Raw genomic sequence first — 23,952 nt, 5'->3', positions numbered from 1 at the left:
AGATTTTATATGATCCTTTGTACACTTGGCTAGAAAAGACAAGGAGAACTCACTCGACGAACAGTATGAAAGGATCCCCGTTACAAATGTTGATTACAAATGTACAATGTATTATATTTTTATAACTGATGTAAACCTCATTTACGACGCACACGTACGGTATGCATATAGGAAATCTGATTACCACTATTATGATTATGCTTCTAAAATTATGAAAATAAATGCCCCCGAACCCCCAACCAATTAATAGACGTTTTAGTCTCTTACAAATGAATGAGTAAAACTTTCCGATGTTTTTATTGCTGCAAACGACACCCCCCACTGTACGCACTTTAGCCATTGCCACGACCGGCCAAATACGACCGCACCCTCATAATCCTCATGCTGAAATGATTTTGCAAAATAAAGTTTTTGAAACTATGGACGGGTATTGCATGCTTTATTTTAAAAAAAAATGTGTGGGATCGGTGGGAAAGTTCTTTTCTGTGCACCCTACTCTGCTCTCTCTTTAAGGTTAAAAGAAGATGGTTGCCCAGCCCTGGAGGATGGATCGGATCGACAACACGACACTCCGCCTTCAAAGTACGCGACTGACTCATGAACTCTCGCGTAGAGGAAGACCTTGACTTCCAAGGATGGGTAAAACGAACGGTGTAAATGAGGGAATGTAAAAGGAGGGTGAAATGAAATAATGTAAATGTGATAAAGTACAACGTTCCAAAGTATCAGGGAACGGAGCTGACCCAAGAACCGAAGAACCTTAGAACGCCACAGCGTTGAAAGAGGTTTAAGGATCCCGATAGTGAGATACATCCTTTGACTAGATACCTCGCACTAAGCACCTCTGGTTTCCTTTTTACGTTTCCCCGCACACGACCTATATGGACACACTACCCCCCTCGACTCCAGAAACCATATCCCCGGGGACCCTGCCCCGAGGAGGAAAGACGAGTAAGAGGTAAGTAAAGGACTTATGAACCCATGTGTTTGAATATGCGCGAATGCTGTCTCCCCCACCCCCTTTTTTCCTCCCTCTGCAGGTTACATCAGAGATTACAGCCGAGGTGTGGCGAAGATCTGAAGCCTTGCCATGTCTAATACACGAAGCGGACTAGCGCCGCAAGGTGGTGTCTGCGCACGCCTGCAAACTACTCACGTATCGAACAAACCCGGAAAATTAGCACAACCTGATAAAAAGTGATCACCCTTAAACCAGACCGGACGAATGAACCCATGTCACGTATGATGCGAAACTATGAGGGAATGTGTGTGTGTGACTGAGGCGTCGACCCAACTGGTCGAAGGACCGAGAATGCGAGAAGTGCGACAAAATGGTACCTCCTTTCTTCTTTCCTTTTTCTCAAGGCACGTCCCCTCTACCCTGTCTAATGCTCAAACTGCATGATTACAAGATTCTAACGCAGACCCGTGAATGCCCTTTACTGTGTAATGCACTAAATAGCCTTTCTTGAATACACTGCCACCCTCTCTGTTGCACGTGTACTATTTAGCCTGCCGTTGCACTCTCTCTCTCTCTCTCTCTCTCTCTCTCTCTCTCTCTCTCTCTCTCTCTCTCTCTCTCTTTCTCTCTCTCTCTCTCTCCCTCTATTTTTGCACTCCCACTCTTCCGAGTGATTAGCCCCGAAATTGGCAGACTGCCACCCCTAGCACACCACCTAATTGGCTTCAAATACCATCAGTATTTGCACAAAAACGTGTCTTTAATACAATCACTCTGAGGCCGCGTCATTACCTCTCCTTTTCCGCTAGAAGTCAATGAACCGAGGTTGGGCCGTAAGGGAAAGGACAGGTAAGACGACAGAGGTTCCCTAATCTGACCCGAAATAAGGGAACCACATGTCAGCGGCTCCTATGGTATAAAACAAGGACCTCAGAATACGCGACCCTCCCCTCCCCGAATTGTCGCAATACCCAAACCGGAAAAATGATCACCCCTGTTACCTCCCCTGTATCAGCCGCCCAAAAACTGGAATTATGAAACTACCCCTCATTTCCGGTTGTGAGAGATGGGTCGATTTATGCCCTTACCACAAGTTTCCTATGTCCCTGGTTGTTTCCCATAAAACCCCTGTCCTTCCTAATTAAGTAATCGGGCTGTAAAGGGTTACGTAGGATCCAGAATGATGTTTTACAAGGTTAACAGACTAGTCCAAGGTAAAGAAATCATCGAAATGAACCCCGTAGTAGTTGAAAACCAGGTAGCCATGTTCGTCTCTCAGCAAAATACCTGTGTAGTACCATGTTGACGACTCACAGTACCCTTTGTAAATGTAAAACTCTAGAGAACGGCATATCTTTGCCAGGTTCGTCTCACGAAGGTGGGTCACCATCAGATGAACTGTCGTGACTGTAATAAATAATTGTAAAGGAAAATCATAGTAAATCCAACAGGCCCGTCACCGGTCATTCATATGCCAGTTGTGAACACTAATATAACGGGCATTTTCATTCTTTGCCTGGAGCTGGGAGAGAAATAGACTTTTTGATTATCTTCATCTGCAAATTCTCTAAAGACTGTCTTTTTTGTACGCTCTTCTTCCATCTGAACTTTCTGACAATCACCTCAAAGGACACAGGGTGATAAGGACCTTTCCGACCAGAAACGCGAGGAAAGGGTCGTGCCCTGCAACGCAGAACTTAGAACAGAGCTGGACTTGTAGCTCCACCGCCGGTGCTCAACAGCGCCAACGAAAGGCAACAAAGAATGATGAGAACTCGTTAAACTTCGAACATTTGACATCCCCAATCGCCGTTTCTGCTAGACCTCATTTCTCTCCCAGCCGCCATTGTATTGATCATGCTCCAATCCGAACCTGATATATGTAATAACCTGCCAGTATGAAAAATACTTGCTGCTCTCGCTACAGAATCGTTTTTGTATTGCATTCCTATGACTTTCCTGCTAAACAAATTGATCAAAGTTTATCAAATAGGCCCACCTCCTAAAAACTAGAAATGTTAAAATGTATTGTTTACAACCCTTTTCCTCTAGGGTTCCTACCGTTTTCTTTCTCATGCCCACCACAATAGAACCGAGTAGAAAATGAACCAGCAAGATGTCTTGAATATGTTAAAGGGAGGACTGTTGAAAATTAGTACGTTTTGGTGAACATTATCTGCGCCATCTTGCCTCTTCCCCATATGCCACACTTTTGTCGTGCGCGCCCGCCATTTTTTTAAGATGCCCCGAGCAGAACGAACCCATTTGCATGCCGCTGGCCCCTGACATAGCCCTTCGCCTTCACTAAGACCACCCCCTGCTTGCACCTGCCTTGAGTCATAAACCCCTCTTCGGCGCTGCTCTGCCCCAGGCCCTCATCCTGTTCCCAGCGCGACACCTCCCTGCTTCCCTTTCATGATCTCCGGCCCTTAGATGCAAACCCCCTTTTTCCCCGTGTGCCCGTTTTGTCTTCCCCGTTCCCAGGCCGACACCCAGCTCTGCCGATACCATTCCTTGCCCCTCCCCGTACAATAGAAAGCTTCCCCCATCAAAGGATCCCCGGGTTGATCAAAGCCCCCACTCCATGAGATCCGATCAAACCCCCACATTCCGTGAATCGGCGGAATATCCAGCTGCGTGATACTCATCACCTGTTGTGACTAGGGTGGGGACTTCAACTGTAAATGTGTGTGGGAACGGGCTCAAAGGGGAGTTCCTGGAATGTCTTTTCCATACATCAAAGCTTTAACATGAATGTGAAATCTACAATAAAGTCATAAAACAGTGTATAAGAGGCCAGGCCTCAGAAATGTATCTAGAGCACCTCAGAACGATACCTTCTGTCCGTTTCGTTGTGTTCTCCTCCGGAGAAAATAAAAACCTTGTTTCCTGCTTTCCAGTCTCCAGCGCCTGCCTCTTCATTGATTAAATAACTAGAGGGTCACAGAGGCAATACCGCCGGGCAAATATCGATTGTCCACGACCCGACTCAGGTTTTAACATTTATATTCTCGAGGATTGCTCAACTTTCTAATCTTTTACCAAAGGTTTATCTTTGGACAAGAAGGAAATGCATTTAAAAAAGGATTTGTTCTCAATTATGTTAGGTTGTGAGGGACCTTTAATAAGGATGTAATAGACAGAAAATACCAAATTACCTGGAGTTGTCCTAGCATTGTGAGATACTGGATGGCAGTGATGAGGACGCTCTCTCAAGTCACACAAATTACTATATTGACAACCCGAGGTGCTGCCTACTAAATATATGGGAACCAACAGACTTAAACAGAATTGCCCAGGACTGGGTTACACTGGGTATGACAGTAGCTAAACGGAACGTTGCACAGCGCTGAGGGTCTAGGGTCAACCCCACTCTCACTCAATGGTGCAAAGATATGTACCTGGCGATGGTCGCGGAAAAATCAGTATATGTACAACGGTGTTGCCCGAGAAAGTGGGAGAAGGTCTGGGGAGGCTGGAATACTTACCGGGGTGGCATATGTGAACCTCCACCCCCTGAGGACTCTGATTCTGAGGGGAGTGTTTCAGCAGTGTCATATGAGCGGCTTACTACTGTATGGACTCATAAGGGGGGTAGGGAGACGAGGAACAGATATGAGAAACAAGTTTAATGAAAGATGTACAAACAGTGGCTGGAACGAGACGGAACTGTATTTACATGCCATGTTAATTCTGATATCATTGACTTGCTCTACGAGTTGTATCAATAAAAATTATTTTAAAAAAAAGACCAAATTACCAAACCAGGCACACCCAGACTTGTCTTACCACATCATGGTGGATGCATAGTATGCTGAGATCCGGAACTGGCTTTGAACTGCGCAGGGGCTGCCATAGGTGAACTTTTCTGCCACATACAAGATGGGGTGGGGGAGACCACGCTCTAGTGCTTTCAAATAGTCTTCATCAAAATGTTTCCCCAAAATCCAGTCAAATTTCTCGTTGTAGTTGATTGTTTCATTCATTTGGTTGATAGGGTTTCCTTCAATGTGCAGAAAGGAGAGAAAATAAAGCCTTATTCGAAGTGAGTCTAGAATACCAAATCTAGTGTCAGTGGGATTCCTGGAACTAGTGATGACTGTAGTAGTTATGAGGGCATCAGTAGAAAAATCTGCTTTCATCTACTACAGATATTTGTGATGTTGTTTCAGGGACTCATCAGTAGTGCTAGCCACTGTAATGTAATTTACCTCAGAGGACACTTCTGCCTTACCCAAGTGTTAGGAAGTAGTGTCTACCCTCTTTAAAACATCTTTGTAGGACAATATACTAATGAACGTTTCACTCAGGTGTTGCAGTAATCTTGTCTTAGGTTACTAAGAAACATATTAGTGGCTAAGGGACAGATGTACCATTTGCAAACGGGCGATTTATAGAATCGGCCCATTTGCGAACAATAAAAAGCCTTTTGGGATGTATCAACCCAAAAGGCATTTGTAAAATAGGTAATCACAATTGTAGCAATTACCTATTTTCCAAATGCAGTTAGGGAATCGCAATTTGCGATTCCCTAAAGACAATGCAAGAAGCTTTCTCAGAATGCGAGTTTGCATTAAGGAATTGCAAATTACCACCAACTTGCATTTGCAAATCCTTATAAAAATGCACAAAATTGCATTTTTCTAAGCTGCTCCTACACCAGAATTAACTTTGTATTTTGAGGACATGTCAAGATAAGCTGGATAAGATTGACCCTTGTATGCACAGCACAATCACTTCACATACATAGTTTGAGTCCCTACGAGTGCTGAAAAATTGAAAGAAATGTATTTTAATCAACAGTTAATCAACAGGGATGCATGCAATGTATGCTCCGATGAACTCTCTGCCTATTTATACAGTAATAATAAATCAATGGAAATTGCCAGTGTAAATCAATATTCAGTTCACTTTGAGGTTTCTTCTAGATGTTTTATGCAAGAACATCAAGTTATAAGTGTTAAGGGAAATGAAACTATCCATTAAATTACAGTAGATGGTACCTTGAAAAAGTGGCGAGTGGTGTATATACTCACACTGTAATTGCTTCTGCTGTGTCTGTGACAAGACCAATTTGTTCCAATTTGTTCTAAAGCACAGACAATCTGGCCACTTTCAGTGGACTCGAAAAGGAAAATACTAGGGATCTGCTGAATAGAAGCATGGCCACCAGGACCACTGTGTATATGGACCTTCAGGGCAAGAGATTAAGTGTCTCTTCACCATTGCGGGTACATTTGCACAAGACCTCACCTGTTAATGTGATGTTGAGCCCTTTCAGTCCAACTCGCAGCCCGATGTCAACATTCATGACGATGTTGCTGAATGATTTATAGGTGGTATTCACATTGACCAAGCCTGTTTCCCAGTCGCTGCTGAAGTTAACAGCTGTCAAAATTCAAAGAAAGGTCTAGGTGAAATTTTAAAAAAAACACAGGTATAAAACCCAGTACCCAGTCTAGACGTTCTCTTAATGAAGCATGGTTTCTTGACAGTTAAGAAAGGGGACAACATTGGATCTCCATCCAAAAAGCTTACACTCAGCAAGAGTCAGGCCTTCCAATGGAATAGGGAAATATGGAATAAAGACATGGATAAACTGAAGGTAACTTCCTTAATATATGGTTACAAAATGCAAACCCTAACTAATACACTAAATGCAGTGTTTACCTTTTATGTAACAGATGCAATTACAAATTTCATCAATGATCTTTTCGGCTCAGATTACATATTTTGTTAGATATAACACCTTCAAGGAGACAACTATGATTATGATATTATTGGTTTGAGTATCTGTTATTATTCACTGATGGTGTGCTTTTGGGAGTTACTTATTGATATAAATATTCTGAAGTCATAAGCATCGCATTTTGTGTTTCAGTTATGGTTTGCATGGCTTTCGCATGACTTATGATTTGCAGACATATCTATAACTTGCAAACAGTGTTTTTCGGTTATAATTCATAACATAGCTGTACCTTAATTTGGGGTTAAACCTGTAGCCTTAGACTGGTCTTACCCTAAACGTTTTGCTTTACAAATCCATTTTTCGTTGATCTTGTTTTTGTTTGCATTAGAGGATGTGAGCTTTACCACTGCTTACCGGTGCTCTTTCCTTGAAACATGCTAACATTGGCTTACACCCAAAAGGGAATTTTAATTGACTAAGAAGTCTTTAGTAAAGTGGTACTACTTGTACCCAGGGTCTGTAAGTTAAACGCCACTGGTGGGTCTGCAGCACTCACTGTGCCACCCATTTAAGTAGCCTTTTAAATATGTCTGAAGTCTGCCATTACAGACCAATACCTGGCAAAATAAACTTTTTGTCTGCCTAAACCTTCCTTTTTAATACATATAAATCGCCCTTAGGGTAGGCCCTAGACAGCCCGTAGGGCAGGGTCCAGTGTATTTAAAGAGTGACATGTACTGTTAGGTTTTACATGTCCCGGTAGTGAAAAACACTGAAATTTGTTTTTCACCACTGCAAGGTCTGCCTCTCCCATAGGATAACATTGGGTTAACTTATTACATTTAGTAAGTGCTAACTTGATTGGGAACAGGTCAACCTTTCATGTTTGCTGTCTGAGAAATTGTCATTAAAAATCCTCTTTAATGGTAAAGTTAAACATTTTAAAATGCCACTTTTAGAAAGTTATATAGTCCTAACAACAGTTCAGCATACTGTTTACATAGACATACAATTTTTTATACAAATAGTCAATGATACCTACAGGTTAAATTGTTAAAGAAGAAGGAGAAAAAAGAAGGAAAGGAGATATATAGAAGGATACTATATAGAGAAACCAAAATATAAAAAGAACTGGAAAATTATATAAATTTTATTCAATTTACAAATAGTAAAACGGTTAACAAATACGCTCTGAACAATACACTGGTACATAAAAAATGTGTTATACAATACTAGTCTACTGGTTCTTTGGTATTATTAAATCATGGCTTGCAACACAGTATTTCTAAATTGTTTCATTTTGGAAGCTAAATGATTACTCGAGATTCCTGAATCCTGTGTTTGGTTGTTAATAGTTAAACTTTGAGGATTATTCCTTTTTAGATTTAATGGCATCACCTAGTATTTATACTACTGGCTCCATCATTGGGACCAAAGATCTGGGTTTAATCCATCGTTCTTTTGCTCACAATGCCACTCCAGTTTGGACCTAGCCATATGCAAATCAGTCTTGACACTGTGCCTCATGGGAACGGGCCAGCCCTAAATGCCAAGCCAGGTCCTCCCTGCACGGAAACAAGCATCCTGCGACCCGTTTTGGGACATCACCATTCATCAGTCAAGCTAGCTTGAATCCAGTTTTGCAGTGAGCACGGGACCCATCTCTGGGCATACCCTTCCCACTTTGTGCGACCACAGCAAAAGGAACAAATGATGGACGGAATGCTGAACAATGCATACATTCACCCCCAGTCACAAAGATCTGGGTTTAATCCCTCTTTCTTTTGCTCACTATGCCACTCCAGTTTGGACCTAGCCAAATGCAAATCAGTCTTGACCCTGTGCCTCATGGGAACAGTTAATCCCGAACTGCCAAGCCACATCCTTCTTGGACCAGAAACAAGCATCCTGGGACCGTTTTTGGGGCATCAGCCCTCATCAGCCAGGCCAGCTTGAATCCAGTGGTGCAGTGAGCACAGGACCCACGTCTGGGCATACCATTCCCACTTAGGGCGACAAAAGCAAAAAGAACAAATGATGGACGGAATGCTGAAAAATGCAAACATTCACACCAGTCACAAAGATCTGGGTTTAATCCATTGCTCTTTTTCTCACCAGTTTCGGGCATCACCCTTCATCAGCCAGGCTAGCTTGAATACAGTGGCACAGTGAGCACAGGACCCACGTTTGGGCATACCCTTCCCACTTAGGGCCAGAAAAGCAAAAGGAACCAGTAGGGCAGGAAAGATCATTTTACGTTTACAGGCTCGGGGTTACGAAGGGGAAAATAAAATAGGAGCACTGTTAGCACGTCAGCTCACATTGAAACACAAACAAAAATATGTCAAGCAAATAGTGGATGAAGCTGGAGTCTCCAATACTAGTGAACAAGGAAAGGCGAACGCCTTCAGGGACTTTTACTGCATCCACTGCTGATGTCCTTTTGCCGCCGGACCATGTGGCATACCTCGAGGCCCTGAACCTCCAGTAGGTTTCCCCCACTATTAATAAGGAGCTCAACAAACCTATCTCAATAGAGGAGGTTTAAAAGGCAATAGATACGCTCAATCTGAGGAAGGCCCTGGGTCCCAATGGGCAAAATGCCCAATTTGATCGCACATTTGCACCTGAGTTGACTCATCACCTAGTGAACTTCAACAATCACATAGCTGCCACGCAACAAGTATCGGCCACTATGGGGTAGGCTCTAATCACTATAATTCCTAAAGCAGGGAAGGACCCCAGTTCATGTGCCTCATATAGGCCTATAGCCCTTCTAAATTTAGATGCCAAACTTCATTCTAAAATATTGGCCAGCCGCCAAGAAAATGTTATACCCGCACTAATTAATTCCAACCAATCAGGGTGTATCAAGGGGCATCAAACCCATGATAACCTACGTAGAATCCTACACATAATAGAAAAAGTGCAGAAAAAGAATACCCCGGTAGTCCTCCTATTATTAGATGCCAAGAAGGCTTTCAACCGTGTTGACTGGTCGTTTTTAAAACAGACGCTGAGTCGATTTGGGTTTTGTGATCGCTTTTTAGGAATGGTTCAGGCCATCTATCATTCGCCCAGATCCTTAGTTTTGGTGAATGGGGTGGCCTCGGATTTCTTCCAACTTTTGTGGGGGACGAGGCAGGGGTGTCACCTCACCCTCTTGCTTTTTGCCCTCTGCATTGAACCATTAGCGGAGCAGATAAGGGTAAACCCAAACATCCAAGGAGTAACATTTGGCAGTGACAAGCATAAACTTTCCCTATTTGCGGACGATATCCTGCTCCCCATTATTGATCCGCTAGTCTCACTACCGGCTATTCAGGCCGAACTCAACCTCTTTGAAAAGGCAGCAGGATTCAAAGTAAACCTATCTAAATCCTTCCTGCTCAATTTGACGATGTCCTGGGAAACTTTTGTTGGAATTTAGGAAACTTCCTCCTTCTGTTGACAGGTGGCCCTCCTATCCGCCACCTGTTGAAGGGGCCCTCCCGGAGAGCCAGGGGAAAGGCCGAGTTAAAGAGGACAGCACCTGCCAATGGCTCCCTGCAATGAGAGATCTGCACGTTGTGCTACCACATTGACCTCTGGCAGTGACTGCCGAAGCAGAGCTCCATCAACGACAATCCACGACGCCCAACAGGATATTTAGCTACAGAGATGACCAACCGTGGTGCCTGGCCCGCTCTATGTGCTACTTCGATGTCCACCCGAAACACTGTCCCTGTTCCTAGCGGCCCCTTCCACTAAGAACGGTACTCTTTGTGCTGGACTATGAAGATTAGTATTTCAGTAGGGCTAACCTACTCCCTGTATCTGGCCCACGCTCCATCATGGTCGGTCTGAACTTGTGACTTTCACCCTGTCTCGCGTGACCACCTAACTGCGAGTGGCGCTTTTGTACTTTTAGATGCTTTTTTTACCTGAAATCTTTGAAATTGCATATCTCCAATTCAACTGACTGGATTTTGTGTCATTTTCGGGTCAAAAGGTTTATTACATTTTACTCTATATTTCTAAATTGGTGTGGGATTTTTCTTGTGTTGTGTTTTCACTTTATTACTGAAATACTCTACACATGGCCTCTAAGTTAAACCTGACTGCTTGTGCCAAGTCACCAAAGGAATAAGCAAAGGCTAACTTGGGGCTTGCTTGTGATTTCAGCATGACAATGTGTTTAAAGCGAATTTCTGAGGTTTGTTTTAAACATAGTAATAACCAAAGTGAACCATAACGTTAACCTTGGATATTTCAGTGCAATTCTGTTCTTTTTGAATTTATAGAAATTCCAGCAGTTCGGCTTAGTAATTGGTACCCACCCTCCTTCATCCGACCAACTGCCGTTGTATGACCTTCAGTGATGTGGAGTGGGGTTGTCCAACCTTAGCTGTGTGCAACCTTCTTCCTGACCCAGTAAGGGGTTGGTGGCAGGGCCTGGTCTTTGGCCATATGTGGAAAATTTACTCTGTTAGTTCCCTGTGAATAATCTACTAATATGAATGAGATTATGAGGTTTACAAAAGTTCTGTATTTCCATCGTATGGGTATTGTTTGTTTCATAGGGAGAGGAGAAACATGGGTTAGTATTTGTGAGGTTGTGGGTGAATATGGACCTTTGGATTATTAAGGAAGCCCTATCAGAATATTTTCCCACATTTTAGGCATGCAGATAATCAGAAGGGAAATAACAGGAATCCCTTGCATATGCACTGTAGCGTTATCTTTAGTAAATGATTTTTCTATCTGGGATGTCAATTAGACATGTGGTAGGCGGTTCCACTTCTTATGTTGACCCAGGTTAGAGATCACTGAACCAGGCTTGTGGAATCTGGAGAAAGAAAGTCCTCAACACTACCACCAGGTGGAAAGTTAATGAAGTACAACAGGTTTATAGGCAGGTTGCTTGAATGTGACTTTAACAGAGGGGCCTTTAGAAAAAACGTGAATAAGCTGAGCTTTACATGCCTTAAATAACAATTCCTGAATATGACAGGGCAACTCTATATTCAAAAGGCTTTTTTGGTATGAAATACAGAAAACAAAGAGAGCTCCATATGCAACCATCCAAATTTGTTTGTAGAGCTTCTTCAACGTAAAGTTAGTTACTGTGCAAACGTAGCAGTGACATTTCAATTAAGGCTTTAGCTTAAACAAGCTTTGGCAAAGCCAATAGGTCTAGCCTACATGTACAAATAAATGTAAACAAAGGAGTTCACAAATGCATTAAACATTAAAGCTTGTCCCACTGGTTTTCCCCATGCATGGAATAAGTAGAAAAATGTTGCTTTCTGGGTAGAAGGCATGTAGGAGAAAAAGAAATGGATGTTACGAATAGCATAGTTGAGTATATTGTTCAGACTTTGAAGAATTCCCCATTTGCTCTAATGGAAGCATTTTATGTAAAGTGGAATGATACTTTGCCAACTGATAGCATGCAGTAGAAGAGCATTACCTCTACGTCCCTCGTCCTCGACCCAGTCATCACTCATGAGGTATCCCACAAGACAGGAAACAAAACATGAAACGCTTATAGACTCCACCCTCCCCCCCCCTCCTGCCAGGTGCTATAATACTCCTAACCACTAAAAGCACATCCTGATTTGTTTCCTGTCGGTGGGTTTACCTGATTGGAGACGCTTGGGTGAGTGCCGGGTACTTACCTGCTTCAGTTATTGTTCTGTGGATTCCTCCTCTGCTGGGCTTTGGGGGCTCCCGTGGACCGTCGTGGGATGCAATGGAGTTGGGCTGCTGGGCTTCCCTGTCTCCTGTGGCGCTCAGGGGACCGTGTTGCGAGGCTCCGTGGGTCTCCCTGGTTCTTGCTGTTGCAGGCTTCTGCTATGCGTGGATGAAGGTGTCCTCCTGCAAGTAAGCAGGTTGCTTTCTACGCGCTTTGGATTTTACATTTACCTGGCAGCGGCATTAGGAGTGTTTCAACACTCGCATATTTCCGGCGGGCGCCTGGATCTGCTCCAGTGCGCCTGTAGTTCATGTATTTTCTAAGCCGGTCTGTGCCTTGAGAACGAGCGACGGCACACATTTCATTTCCGTGGTTGGGACTGTCTGGTGCTTCAATGTCGCTGTGTGTTCTCGATCTCATTTCGGTTTCAAAGGGTCACGCTGTCTATGGGTGTCCACTTTGTTCATATTTACTTGACTACGGGCTGCCAGGAAGGGATGTCGGACTTCAGCAGGAGGTTTTGAAGTTCCCTCCTAGACGTGTTTCAGCCGAGTCGTTTTCTTGTCAGCCATCTCCGTCGGACGCCTGCAAAACGGGGGATGTGTCTCTCTCTGGTGTTTTACGGGCAGTTTGTTTGCAGACGCGCATTACCTGCTTCTCTTTCCGGTTACGTTTGTTTCAGTCCTGACGATTTTTTCGGCATTTTCATTGGTCCTCTGGAGTTTTTGAATTTTTCCTATTGTGTATGATACTAATTATAACTTAATTGATAGGTACTCCCTCTGTATATATTGGGAGGGATTTCTGTGATTGTTTCCTGTTGTTTTTTCACCGTATCTGCTGCTGCTGTTTTTTTGCACATCATTGGCAAACATCATCGCAAGAGGAAACATTCTTCTCCTGCTCCTTCCTCTTCTCCTGTGACCAATGAGGACTCACCTCCACCTGTGAAGCGTGCCAGAGTGGGTGATGATAGAATTAAACGCCTTATCCTTGAGACGTTGTCGGATATGAAGACAAGCAAGATGCCTGCTGGTGGTCATTCTGGGGCTACTTCTACCCTTTACTCGGACATCTCCCCCTCTGTTGATTCTAACAATTGTTCTGTCGCTTCTGCTGAGCTTCAGGGAAAATACATTTCAAGGGATCTCTTGCCGGATATCCTTTATCATGTTCGGGTGAATATCGGGTTTCCAGTTGCCTCTATGCCCAGCACCTCTCAGGATGCAGTCTTACCACAGTTTCGGAAACCCATTGCCTCTTCTCTGCCGGTGCACCCTTTTGTGATGGATGTCCTACTAAAGGAATGGAAGGATCCGGATCACATCTCCATGCCCAGGTTTATGTCCAAGCTTTACCCTTTGCAGGAAATGGCGGACTCCTTGCCTGACTCCGTTCCAGTGGATTCCGTGGTGGCTAGTCTTGTGGGGCATCCTTCCATGGCGGATGATAACATCCTGTGGGATGGTGTGGATAAAAATATTGATTCGGCTTTGAAAAAGTCATATGCTGGCTCTCACCTTGCCATTCGTTCGGGGATTTATGGAGCCTATGTCGCTCAGTCTCTGTTGTTGGATTTCAAGACCCTGTTTTCCACGTTGCAAGAGGGTGGCAGCTGTCCGGACTTACTGGAGACCATGGAGCGCCAGGCTGAATTCATTTTGGACATCACATTTGATTCAGTGAGGGCTTCTGCTATGTCTTGTGGTTCCTCTATCGCTGCCCGTCGGAATCTTTTTCTGAGGGATTGGAAGACAGACGCGGCTCAACGTTCCATGGCATTGCGATTATCTTTCTTTGGTACCCGTTTGTTTGGTGACTCTCTTGAAGATAAACTACATAAGGTCTTTAAAGAGTGCAAGCATTCTTTATTCTTTCATCAGCTTCCGGCTCGTGGTGGTTCCTCTTTCTCCGGTGCCAGGACATTCCGTCAACCTTCCAGGTTTCAGCAGTCTTCCTTTAAAAATCAACGTGGCACTGGCCGGTCCTTTCCACGGAAGTTCCAGAAGAAACCACCGCAAGGTGCCGGATCTGGCTCACAGCGTTCTTGACTATGCCATCCAGGAGGTCGATCTCGTTGGTGGGCCTCCTGTGGTTAGTGGGAGACTTTGCATGTTTCTTCCTGCTTGGCGATTGATGACCTCTGACAAATGGGTGCTGGATGTTTTGGCTCGGGGTTACAGGATAGAGTTTCGTTCCCCCCACCCTCCTCAGGGGTGGTGGTGACTCCGACTCCTCGGGCCGCCTCCCGCCGTCTGGCCTTGCTGGAGAGTGTTTAGCTTTTGCTCAACAAACATGCAATTGTAACTGTTCCGCGACGGGAACTGGAGATGGGTGTCTACTCCATCATCTTTGTGGTTCCGAAGGTCACGGGGGGTTTCCGGGTGGTCATCAACCTTCGGGGTCTGAACTTGTTTGTGAAGAAAATCCCATTCAAAATGGAGACTCTCCAGAAGGTGATTCCACTGAGCCAGTCCGGCTGGGTGTTTTCCACTCTTGATCTCCGGGACGCTTATCTTCACGTTCCCAAGGAGGTGGGGGATCAGCCTTTCCTGTGCTTCTGTCTGGAGGGTCCGCACTGGCAGTTCTGCGTCCTCCCTTTTGGTCTGCGGTCAGCCCCCCGGGTGTTCACCAAAATGGTGGCTCCATTGGTGGCTCATCTACATCTCCTGGCGGTGTCCATATTCCCATATCTGGACGACTGGATGGTTCAGGCTCCATCACTGGAGATCATGTCCCGCCACCTTCACTTGACCATGTCTATTCTCAGGGATCATGGGTTCTTGATCAACTTGCCGAAGTGTCAACTTGTCCCTGCCACCCGGAGGACCTTCATTGGGGCCGTGTTCGACTCTGTGCTGGACAAGGTGTTTCTCCCGGATTCTACGTCTCCAGTCTTTGTTGAGGAGGTTGTTGTCCCAGGCTACGGCTCCTCTCCTGCAGTGGCTGGAGGCTCAGAGTCACATGGCTGCATCGGTCTTCACCGTCCCATGGGCCAGGGCTCATCTGCGTCCTCTGCTATGGCATGTTCAGCGTTGGGTCCCCTTTCCTGTCCTGGATTGTGCTGTTCCTGTGCCGGTGTCTCTGGACATTAAAGCTGCTCCCCAGTGGTGGCTAGATTCTTCTCACCTTTCCAAAGGGATGTGTATGCATCTGCCTCCCCCTCTGGTTTGGACCACAGATGCCACCTTCTGTCCGTTCTCTGGTTCTACTTTGGGATCTCTCATTGGTGTTGGGTGTTTTGCAGTCCGCTCCATTTGAGCCTTTGGAGTCGGTGGACCTTAAGTTCCTCTCTTACAAGGTAGTATTTCTAGTTGCTATTACATCTGCGAGGAGACTGGGAGAACTTACGGCCTTGCTTTCTTCTCCCCCTTTTTTGCGGTTTCTGGATGATGCTGTGGTCCTCTCTTTGGATCCTGGTTTTCTTCCTAAGATCCGCTCTTGTTTTAATTCCTCTCAGGAACTGGTTCTTCCTTCTTTGTGTCCTTCTCCTTCTTCTCCTTCTGAGCTCTTACTTCATTTTTTGGATGTGAAGCGTGCCTTGTCTGTCTAGCTTGCTGAAGGGTTCCGCTCCTCTGACTCCCTTTTTGTGACCTTTGGTCTGGCTGGGCGGGGTAAGGCTGCCTCCTGTCTTACTATTGGTTTGTGGATTAAGGCGGCCATTTCTCTCGCTTACCAAGGTGCTGATTTACCTTGCCTTGCTGGGGTTCAGGCGCCTTCCACTCGGGGCGTGTCTGCCTCTTGGGCTGCTTTTCATGGTGTTTCTCTTGATGAAATATGTTGGGCTGGCACTTGGGTCTCAGAATCCACTTTTGTGCGACATTACCGGTTGAATTGTGCCCTTTCTGACCGGATCAATTTTGGTCGTGGGGTGTTGCAAGCTGTGGGGATTGCTTCTTCACTCTGAGTTTGTGTATAGTATTAAACTTTACACTTGCTGCACTCTTTTGTGTCTGGTCTGTGTTTACTGTGTTGGGTGTGCCAAAGGCCTGCTTGGGGTTTGCTTTGGTATGCCTCATGAGTAATGACTGGGTCGAGGACAAGGGACGTAGAGGTAATGCTATGATTACTTACAGTAATCCCAATTACTCTTAGTCCTACTCATCCTCGACCCAGTCATACTTCCCACTCTCCCTCCCTGTCCAGGCCTTTGTTGCTTGGTATTGCAGGATGTGCTTCTAGTGGTTAGGAGTATTATAGCACCTGGCAGGAGGGGGGTGGAGTCTAAAAGTGTTTGCTGTTTTGTTTCCTGTCTTGTGGGATACCTCATGAGTGATGACTGGGTCGAGGACGAGAAGGACTAAGAGTAATGGGGATTACCGTAAGTAATCATAGCAATACTTTCCCCAGGTAGAGACAAGCGAAAGGCCACTCTATGCATATTTTAAAGAATTGCTAAAAATATGCCTTCCAGACAGATGCAACTGTCAAGATCTAAAAAGTGACGTTTTTCTTACCTCAAAAGGCCACTAATATAAAACAAAATTAAATAATTATGCACTAATATTTGGTGTATTCTTGCTTTCATAGACATAATACTCTGAGCCACTTTGAGGGTCATTTGGCGTACGATGAAAGCCGAAAAACTTACCCTGAAATGCTTGGAAAGTGGTTGTCATTGTATTTAATGTTGTTATTGAATTAAGAGAAAAGTACTAAATTCTGCTCCTATTCGAACCAGAGCACAAACAAAAAGTTGGTGCAACTATTTTTACGCAAGTAGTTGCTGAAAAGGAGACAGAAACAATTCTTGCACATTTATGTCTAAATTTGCTGTAATGTCATGATAACTAGTTGCATTACCGAATAGTGGTATAACAGCAAAATATTTTATAAATTACTCCATTAGCGTTTGAGTGCTCATTTCTCCCAGATGGCATGCAGCACATCTCCACTGTATGTAAACAGCAGAATTTAGTCCTTCCATTGACACCCTAAAATTATTCTTCTCTTTTTCTGTGTTGCTTGACACCACTAAGGGCCTTACACCTACATCCCTCATATCACCCAGTAACTCCCCCCAGAATTTCCAACTCTGAGATATTAATAATTGAGGAAAAGGAGTGGGGGTATGTATAACAGTATCACAGGTGGGACCCTAAGGGTCGTCCTAGAACTGAGGATTTACAGGGGTAATCAGTAATTTGATTCCCAATTTCATCCTTAGGCTCGGCCTGCTTTTAGCAGGTAGAGTGGGAAACATCATGTACAATGTATGCAATACATTGCATGCCACTACAACGCAAGTCGTTACAACGATGTGTTGTTACATTGCATGTCATTACAACGCAAGTCGTTATAACGACTTGCTGTAGGGGGCAGAAGGTGTTGGATTTGTTGGATTTTCAATCCAACACCTTCCCTACTGTTGCACACACTGGAGTAGGAATAGAAAATTATACTATTCCAGACTCCAGCACCCCCCTACAGCATGTTGTTGTAACAAATTGCGTTGTAATGGCATGCGATATAACAACACATTGTTGTAATGACTTGCGTTGTAATAGCATGTGTAGAAACGCATGCGTTGTAACGAGTGCAATTTGGTAGAGTCCATGAGTGAGCACTAAGTAGTAAGGCGTTTGTAGGGTTCACGAAAAGGTAGCATTAAGGATCATTATGGGGTTTTTAGTTTTAAGGCATAGGTAGTAAAGATTTTTTAGGGTTCAGAAAAGGGTAGGATTTTGAGATAGTAATGGCGTTTTAGGGTTCATGGAAAGTTAGCTTTTAGGGGATGCTAGGGTTTTTAGGGTTCAGGGCTGGAGAACATTAAAGGATCATAAGGATTTGTAGAGTTCAATGAAGGGTAGTATTAAGAGGTTTGTGGAGATCATTAAAGTGCATTCTTAAGAGGTAGTAAGAGCTTTTTTTATGGCTCGGGAAGGGTAATGTTATCGCTAGAAAGTGGTCCTTATGGTTCCAGGAAGGGTAGTGTTAAGGAGTAGTAAAGTGTTTTTAAGGTTCAGGGAAGGGATGTGTTAAGGGATAGTAATGGTGTTTAGGAATCAAGGATGGCTTGAGATAAGTGGTACTAAGGTTTTCCAGTTGAAGGAAGGGATTGACAAGGAGTAGTATGGGGTTTTTAGGATTCAGAGAAGAGTATTGTAGAGGGTTAGCAAGGGATTTTCGGGTTCAGGGATGGGTAGCGTTAAGGTGTATTAAGGGCTTTTTTGATTCAGGGAAGGAAAGTGTTAAGGGGAAAGTAATTGGGTTTTGAAGTTCAAGGAACAATAGCGTTAACGGGTAGTTTTTGTTTGTATGGTTCAGGGTTGCATAGCATTAAGGAATAGGAAGAGGTTTGTGGAGTTCAAGGAAGGGTAGTGTTCAGGGGTATGTAAGGTTCAGGCAAGAAATCATTAAGGGTTGGATAGTAATTTTTATAGTTTCAATTCACAGAAGGGTAGCATTAAGGAGAAGTATCAGGGTTTTTAAGATTGAGGGAAGTGTAGCTGTAGGGGACAGTAATTGGCTTTAAGATCCAGGGAAGGGCAGCATTAAAGGGTAGTAGGAGTCTTTGTTTAAGTTAAGGGAACAGCAGTGTTAAGGAGTAGAAAAGAGTTCATAGGGTTCAGGAAAGGGTAGCATTTAGCGGTAGTGAAGGGTTTTTATGGTTCTGGGAAGGGTTGCATTACATTTAGTAAGGAGTATTTAGGGTCCAAAGAAGATTATAATTAATGGGTAGTAAGATATATTTAGGGATCTGGTAAGGGTAGCATTAAAGAGTAGTTATGTTTTTTAAGGTTTAGGGATGGTACAGTTAAGGGGTGGGAAGGGGTTTTATGGCTCAAGAAAGGGTTGTGTCTGTAGGTAGTATGGTGTTTAGGGTCCCTGGGTTAGTAGCATAAAAGCTTAGTAAGAAGATAGTAGGGTTCACGGAATGGGACCATTAAGAAATATGCAAGGTTCAGGGAAGGATAGTGTTAAGGGGTAGTAAGGGATTTTTAGGGATCAGGGATATGTTGCATTAAGTTGTAATGAAATATTTCCAAGTTACTTTAAAGTGTAGTATTAAGGGATAGTAAGGTTTTTTAGGTTGAGGGAAGGATGCCATTATAGCGTAGGGGGGACTTTAGGGTTCAGAAATGGATAGTGTTAATGAGTGGTGAAGGGTTTGTATCATTCAGAGAAGGGTAGAAGTAGTGGTATGAGGTAGTAAGGGGTTTTTAGGGTTCAGGGATGGGTAGTTGTAACAATTTGTAAGGGTTTTTCGGTTTCCAAAATGGGTGATGATAAGTAGTAATAAGCGGTGGTTTTAGGGTCCACAAAAGGATAGCGTTAAGTGATAGTAAGACTTTTTAAAGTTCAGTGATAAGTAGTTTTAAGCAGCAGTATAATAATTGGGGAACAGGCGTACACTGCCTGGTGTTTAAATGCAGATCACCGGTTTCACAACAGGTAGGTAGTAAGTCCATATGGAAAATATATTAATATGAAGAAATAAATCTTAACATAAATCAGCTCCTTTCCAATCAATGGATATGAGTTTATTATTGTTGTACATAAATAGGTAACATAACTCCAGTCAGCATGTGTTTCATGACACAGTCACTTCTTTGGGGATGGTAATGTCAAAAAAGAAAAGGTGATAGGAAGAAAATAAAAATTAAAAGGAACAAAACTTTTTTTTAAACTTTAAAACACGTTTGTACCTTTTTGCCTGATAATATAAAGAATTTTTCTGATGCTATTAATACATTCTCTCATAAAAATCACATTGTTTGATTACAATATATCTAATTGTGTTTATTTAATAATCTGCATTTGTAATAGAAAATATGTTGGTTCCACAACAAGAAAATTAAACACCCTGAAAGGTGCACATTAGAACAATCAGAAATAATGATCCCAAATATCTAATGGCTAATCATTTTAAGAAAGAACATTCCATGCTAGAATTTGAAAGGATTCCATGTTGTGGTATCAAACATGGTACATGTGATAGAAGAGGGGATGATTTAGGTAAAGAAAGTTAGAGTGAGAGAAACTTTCCGGATTAACGTATTAATGACTATGCAATTCGGCCTAAATTTGGATAGGGAATTGTATACATTGCTCTGAGAAATTGGTGATGTGGAAAAACAGTTGAAAGGGTAGAGTCTCTATCCAGGCAGATGAGTGATATAGCAGTACAAAAATTAAGGAGAGACTTCCATTAAGATAGTATTTGGTATGTCTAAATGTGATCTTGGTTTTTTAGTCTGACTTCAGAGATAGTTTTTGGTCTGAATAAATTGGGCATTCTGTGTAAGGTAGACTTTAGAGATAAGATAAGAAAATGAAAGATTGATGTAGATATGAAAAAAGAAGTAAAAATGAATGTTTATATTACTTTTAGATATTGGTGATGTTAAATAGTTGAAAAAGCTAATTTCCTTTACAAAGCTGGTGGGTGATATGTTAATGCATATCAAAAAGTGATTTCTATTCAGATAGTTTTGGTGAAAGTTACAGGATGAGTACCTAATAAAAGGTAGGGGTTCAAATATATTGAACGGAGTACTCATGATTTGTGAATGGCTTTTTATTTTGATTGTTAAATTTTGCGGTGGAGATTTTAAATTTTTATTTTATATGTTTACATCAAATGTATACAAATAAATGTTTTTGAAATTATGAGTAATGTGATGCTGAGAATGTGAGATAAAATACAATTATTATTGATTATAGGACTTAGCTTGGAGGGTAGGATACTGGGTGTATAGTTAAAGTTACATAGGGTTTTGAATATGGAATCAGGCAGGTAAATCTTTGATTGAAAATTGGTTTCTATTTTGATATCCAGTGTATTCAAATAGTTTTTCATTATTGCCAATTTTTATTGTGGAGATTTTGAGTCCTACAATAGAATGTATTTGGATTCATACCTTTTTAATGAATAAAGTAGGGTGAAGTTTAAATGGCAGACATAATTCAATTATAGTTGACTGTAGGACATAGCTTGGAGGGGAAGATACTGGATTAAATGTGAAAGTTGGGCAAAGGTTGTAAGACAGAGTGGGGCATTAAAAATATTTTCCTAAGAAATTTTGTTTCTGAAAATTGTTATCTAAATTTATGTTCAGTATTACCAGATTGTTTTTCTAAGTGGTAATTGTGAATTATATGATCAATTTTAGGTCAAAGGACCGGGTGCATTTAGAAAATCGATCAGACTCTTCTGGTGGATCATTACAAATCCATGTGCATTGAGTACCTCAAGAGAAAATTATACGTTTTCTGATGTGGCTGGATGTACTGAATTGGAAATTACTGTCAGAATGAAATTGACTGCAATTGTATGTAATGATAATCCATGTGATGTTTGGGATGGCCGGAAGTATTTTATTTCTGGGATTGGCCCAGAGTGAGATCCATTTCGCTGGAAAGTTTGAAATCATTATATATAGACATGTTGAAAATGGCCTTGGTTTAACGTGTAGCAGGGTCCCGGAAACATGCGGTCAAGGAATGTACAGGTAATGATATTGAGTTTAATGATGATGGGTGATGTTGGTGGATGAGAACTGCACCGTGACATGCCTTTGTTTTTATGATTTTAGTTCTTTTCAGTTTCCCTTATTATGGGGCTGACAAGTTGAAAGGCTTCACATTAAGATGTCAGTGAAGATTTGAAGTGGTGTTTGAAATGTGGAGGTAACTATACCAATAAGAAAAAACTGTACTATGTGTTGGTAGTGGGTTAATTTGAAAATTGTGGTATCAGGCCAGTTCCAACTTTTAATTATTTAGTGATGTTTACATGGTGGGTGTCTTTCACAGTTTCCCAAACAGACAAATCAGTTAAGTTACAATTAACATTTACAGTTGAGAATGGTTCAAATCACATAATTCTAAAAGGTAAGTTTATAGTACTCCACGAAGAGAAGACGTTTTATTATTATATTTTTAATAAAATGTGGAATACGATTTGACAACATTTAGGTATATCTTATGGTATAGAAATTGCTACTCTTGAAATTTGGGACTTATTAATGAACACTTGCACAAAGGAATAGTCCTGATGGGAGATTTCTAGGTTGGCCAAGTGTATAATTTTGAAGTATATCATCAATATATATATATATAAGACGATCAAGTCATTTTATGATGAACACCAAGCTGTTCTGGGACGGTACTATTTAAGGGGGACACTTGCTACTTTTGGCTGGTGTTGGAGTTCGTCCCCCAGCCTGCACAGCTGTTTCTGTTACTATTTCTGCCACTCCTGTAGGGTCACCCACAAACCCCTGTCCAGAGCTAAAAACGTGCTGCAACACCCGCTCCACTTTATAGCTGTACTGAGCTGGTGTGACATCTGCAGCACTGACACAATTTCCTGTGACTGAGAATTGCAGCAAAACGAGGGTGAAACTGTTGAATTTATACTTGGAAAAATTTGCACTTACCAAAGGATGATAATGAATGATCTCGCGTGTTTTGATACATATAGAGGCTTCACACACTATGAGAGCTGACTTACCTACTAAGGTGCAAAGAAATATGTGAGGTACACGCTGTAATGGCGGAAAAACTACGAGCTATTTGAATGTAGAACTGGGATTCCTCTGATGTTGTTTATGTGATTTTATCATGTGGAATCAATTAACTGGTGATTAAAAGTGCGCTTTATGAATTTTTTTCAAGGAACTGACATCAATAAGTCGGATTGTTGAAACACGTCCTCATAAAAATAAATTCAAGATCACAGCACATGGGTGCTCCGATTGGTTCCTTGAAGGAATATTTGTTTGGGACTAGCCTATTGTTTATATAATTTGAATGCCTGATATGATTTTGTTAAGATGGTGTCTTTTTAAATACAATTTTTTAATATAATCTGCTATTCGATATAATCCAATTGCGATTTTGCAACAGCGTCAGCTTGAATGATGTCTTATATGCACTTTAAACTGGAATGGAATATACCTCTAATCTTGCTATGTAGCATTGAGGATTTGCAACATATGTATTGGGTCATTAGGCAGCAGACTGCTTATTTCAATGGAATGTTTTAAATACAAATTATGGCACAATACTATTTAGATACAAGCAGCACCAAGTGACAACTGTCCAATCCTGACATGATTCTGATAAGACATTGTTTACTAAATATTGTCTTTATTATTTCTTTTGATTTTATATCATCCCATTATGATTCTCAATACATTTTTGTTTTGCACAAAATGTCTTCTATGCATTTTAGATTGAAAAGGAAACTACTTCTAACTTGATCATAACATAATTTCAATCTGTTTTATTCCTATAAGGATGCGCAACAAATGTATTGTGTTTTTATTATGCTGTTTATTTTATGTCAATCCGAATAAAGATCGTTGATGATGATACTATTTAAGATGTAAGCAACTGCAATGGAATGGATAATTTAGCAGACGCACATGTTGGGATATAAATAACCAGAATGTTTTGGTTCTACTTGGTAATTACGGTGCATAGAGAGTGTATTTCTTAACAATATAATGTGCTCCCGAAGCTCAGTTTTATTTTGGTTTCTTCATGTATATAAGAATAATAGGGGTCTGAAAATGGTGTCAATATTGTAAGATAGATAAATATCTATCAGGTAATAGTAAAAATGGAGACTACATTAGGAAGTTTGCTTACCATCGTGATGACTGATTAATAAAG

At 42.1% G+C, this 23,952-nt stretch overlaps 1 protein-coding gene across 1 annotated transcript in view; it reads right to left on the bottom strand.

Annotated features, from left to right (window-relative positions):
- The window catches only part of LOC144826532 (dual oxidase maturation factor 1-like), a 450,078-nt gene that overhangs the window by 53,993 nt on the left and 372,133 nt on the right, over nucleotides 1-23,952 (bottom strand). Inside the window, exons 4-5 of the mRNA XM_078684962.1 lie at nucleotides 6,215-6,349; nucleotides 4,751-4,964 (exon numbers count right to left, since the gene is read on the bottom strand). Of these exons, the coding sequence (XP_078541088.1) occupies nucleotides 4,751-4,964; nucleotides 6,215-6,349 (349 nt within the window). The remainder of the gene's footprint in view (nucleotides 1-4,750; nucleotides 4,965-6,214; nucleotides 6,350-23,952) is intronic.

Source organism: Lissotriton helveticus, chromosome 3_2, assembly GCF_964261635.1.
Source record: "Lissotriton helveticus chromosome 3_2, aLisHel1.1, whole genome shotgun sequence".
NCBI lineage: Eukaryota > Metazoa > Chordata > Amphibia > Caudata > Salamandridae > Lissotriton > Lissotriton helveticus.
Note: the sequence above shows the minus strand (reverse complement) of the source record. Positions and strands in the feature narration are given on the sequence as shown.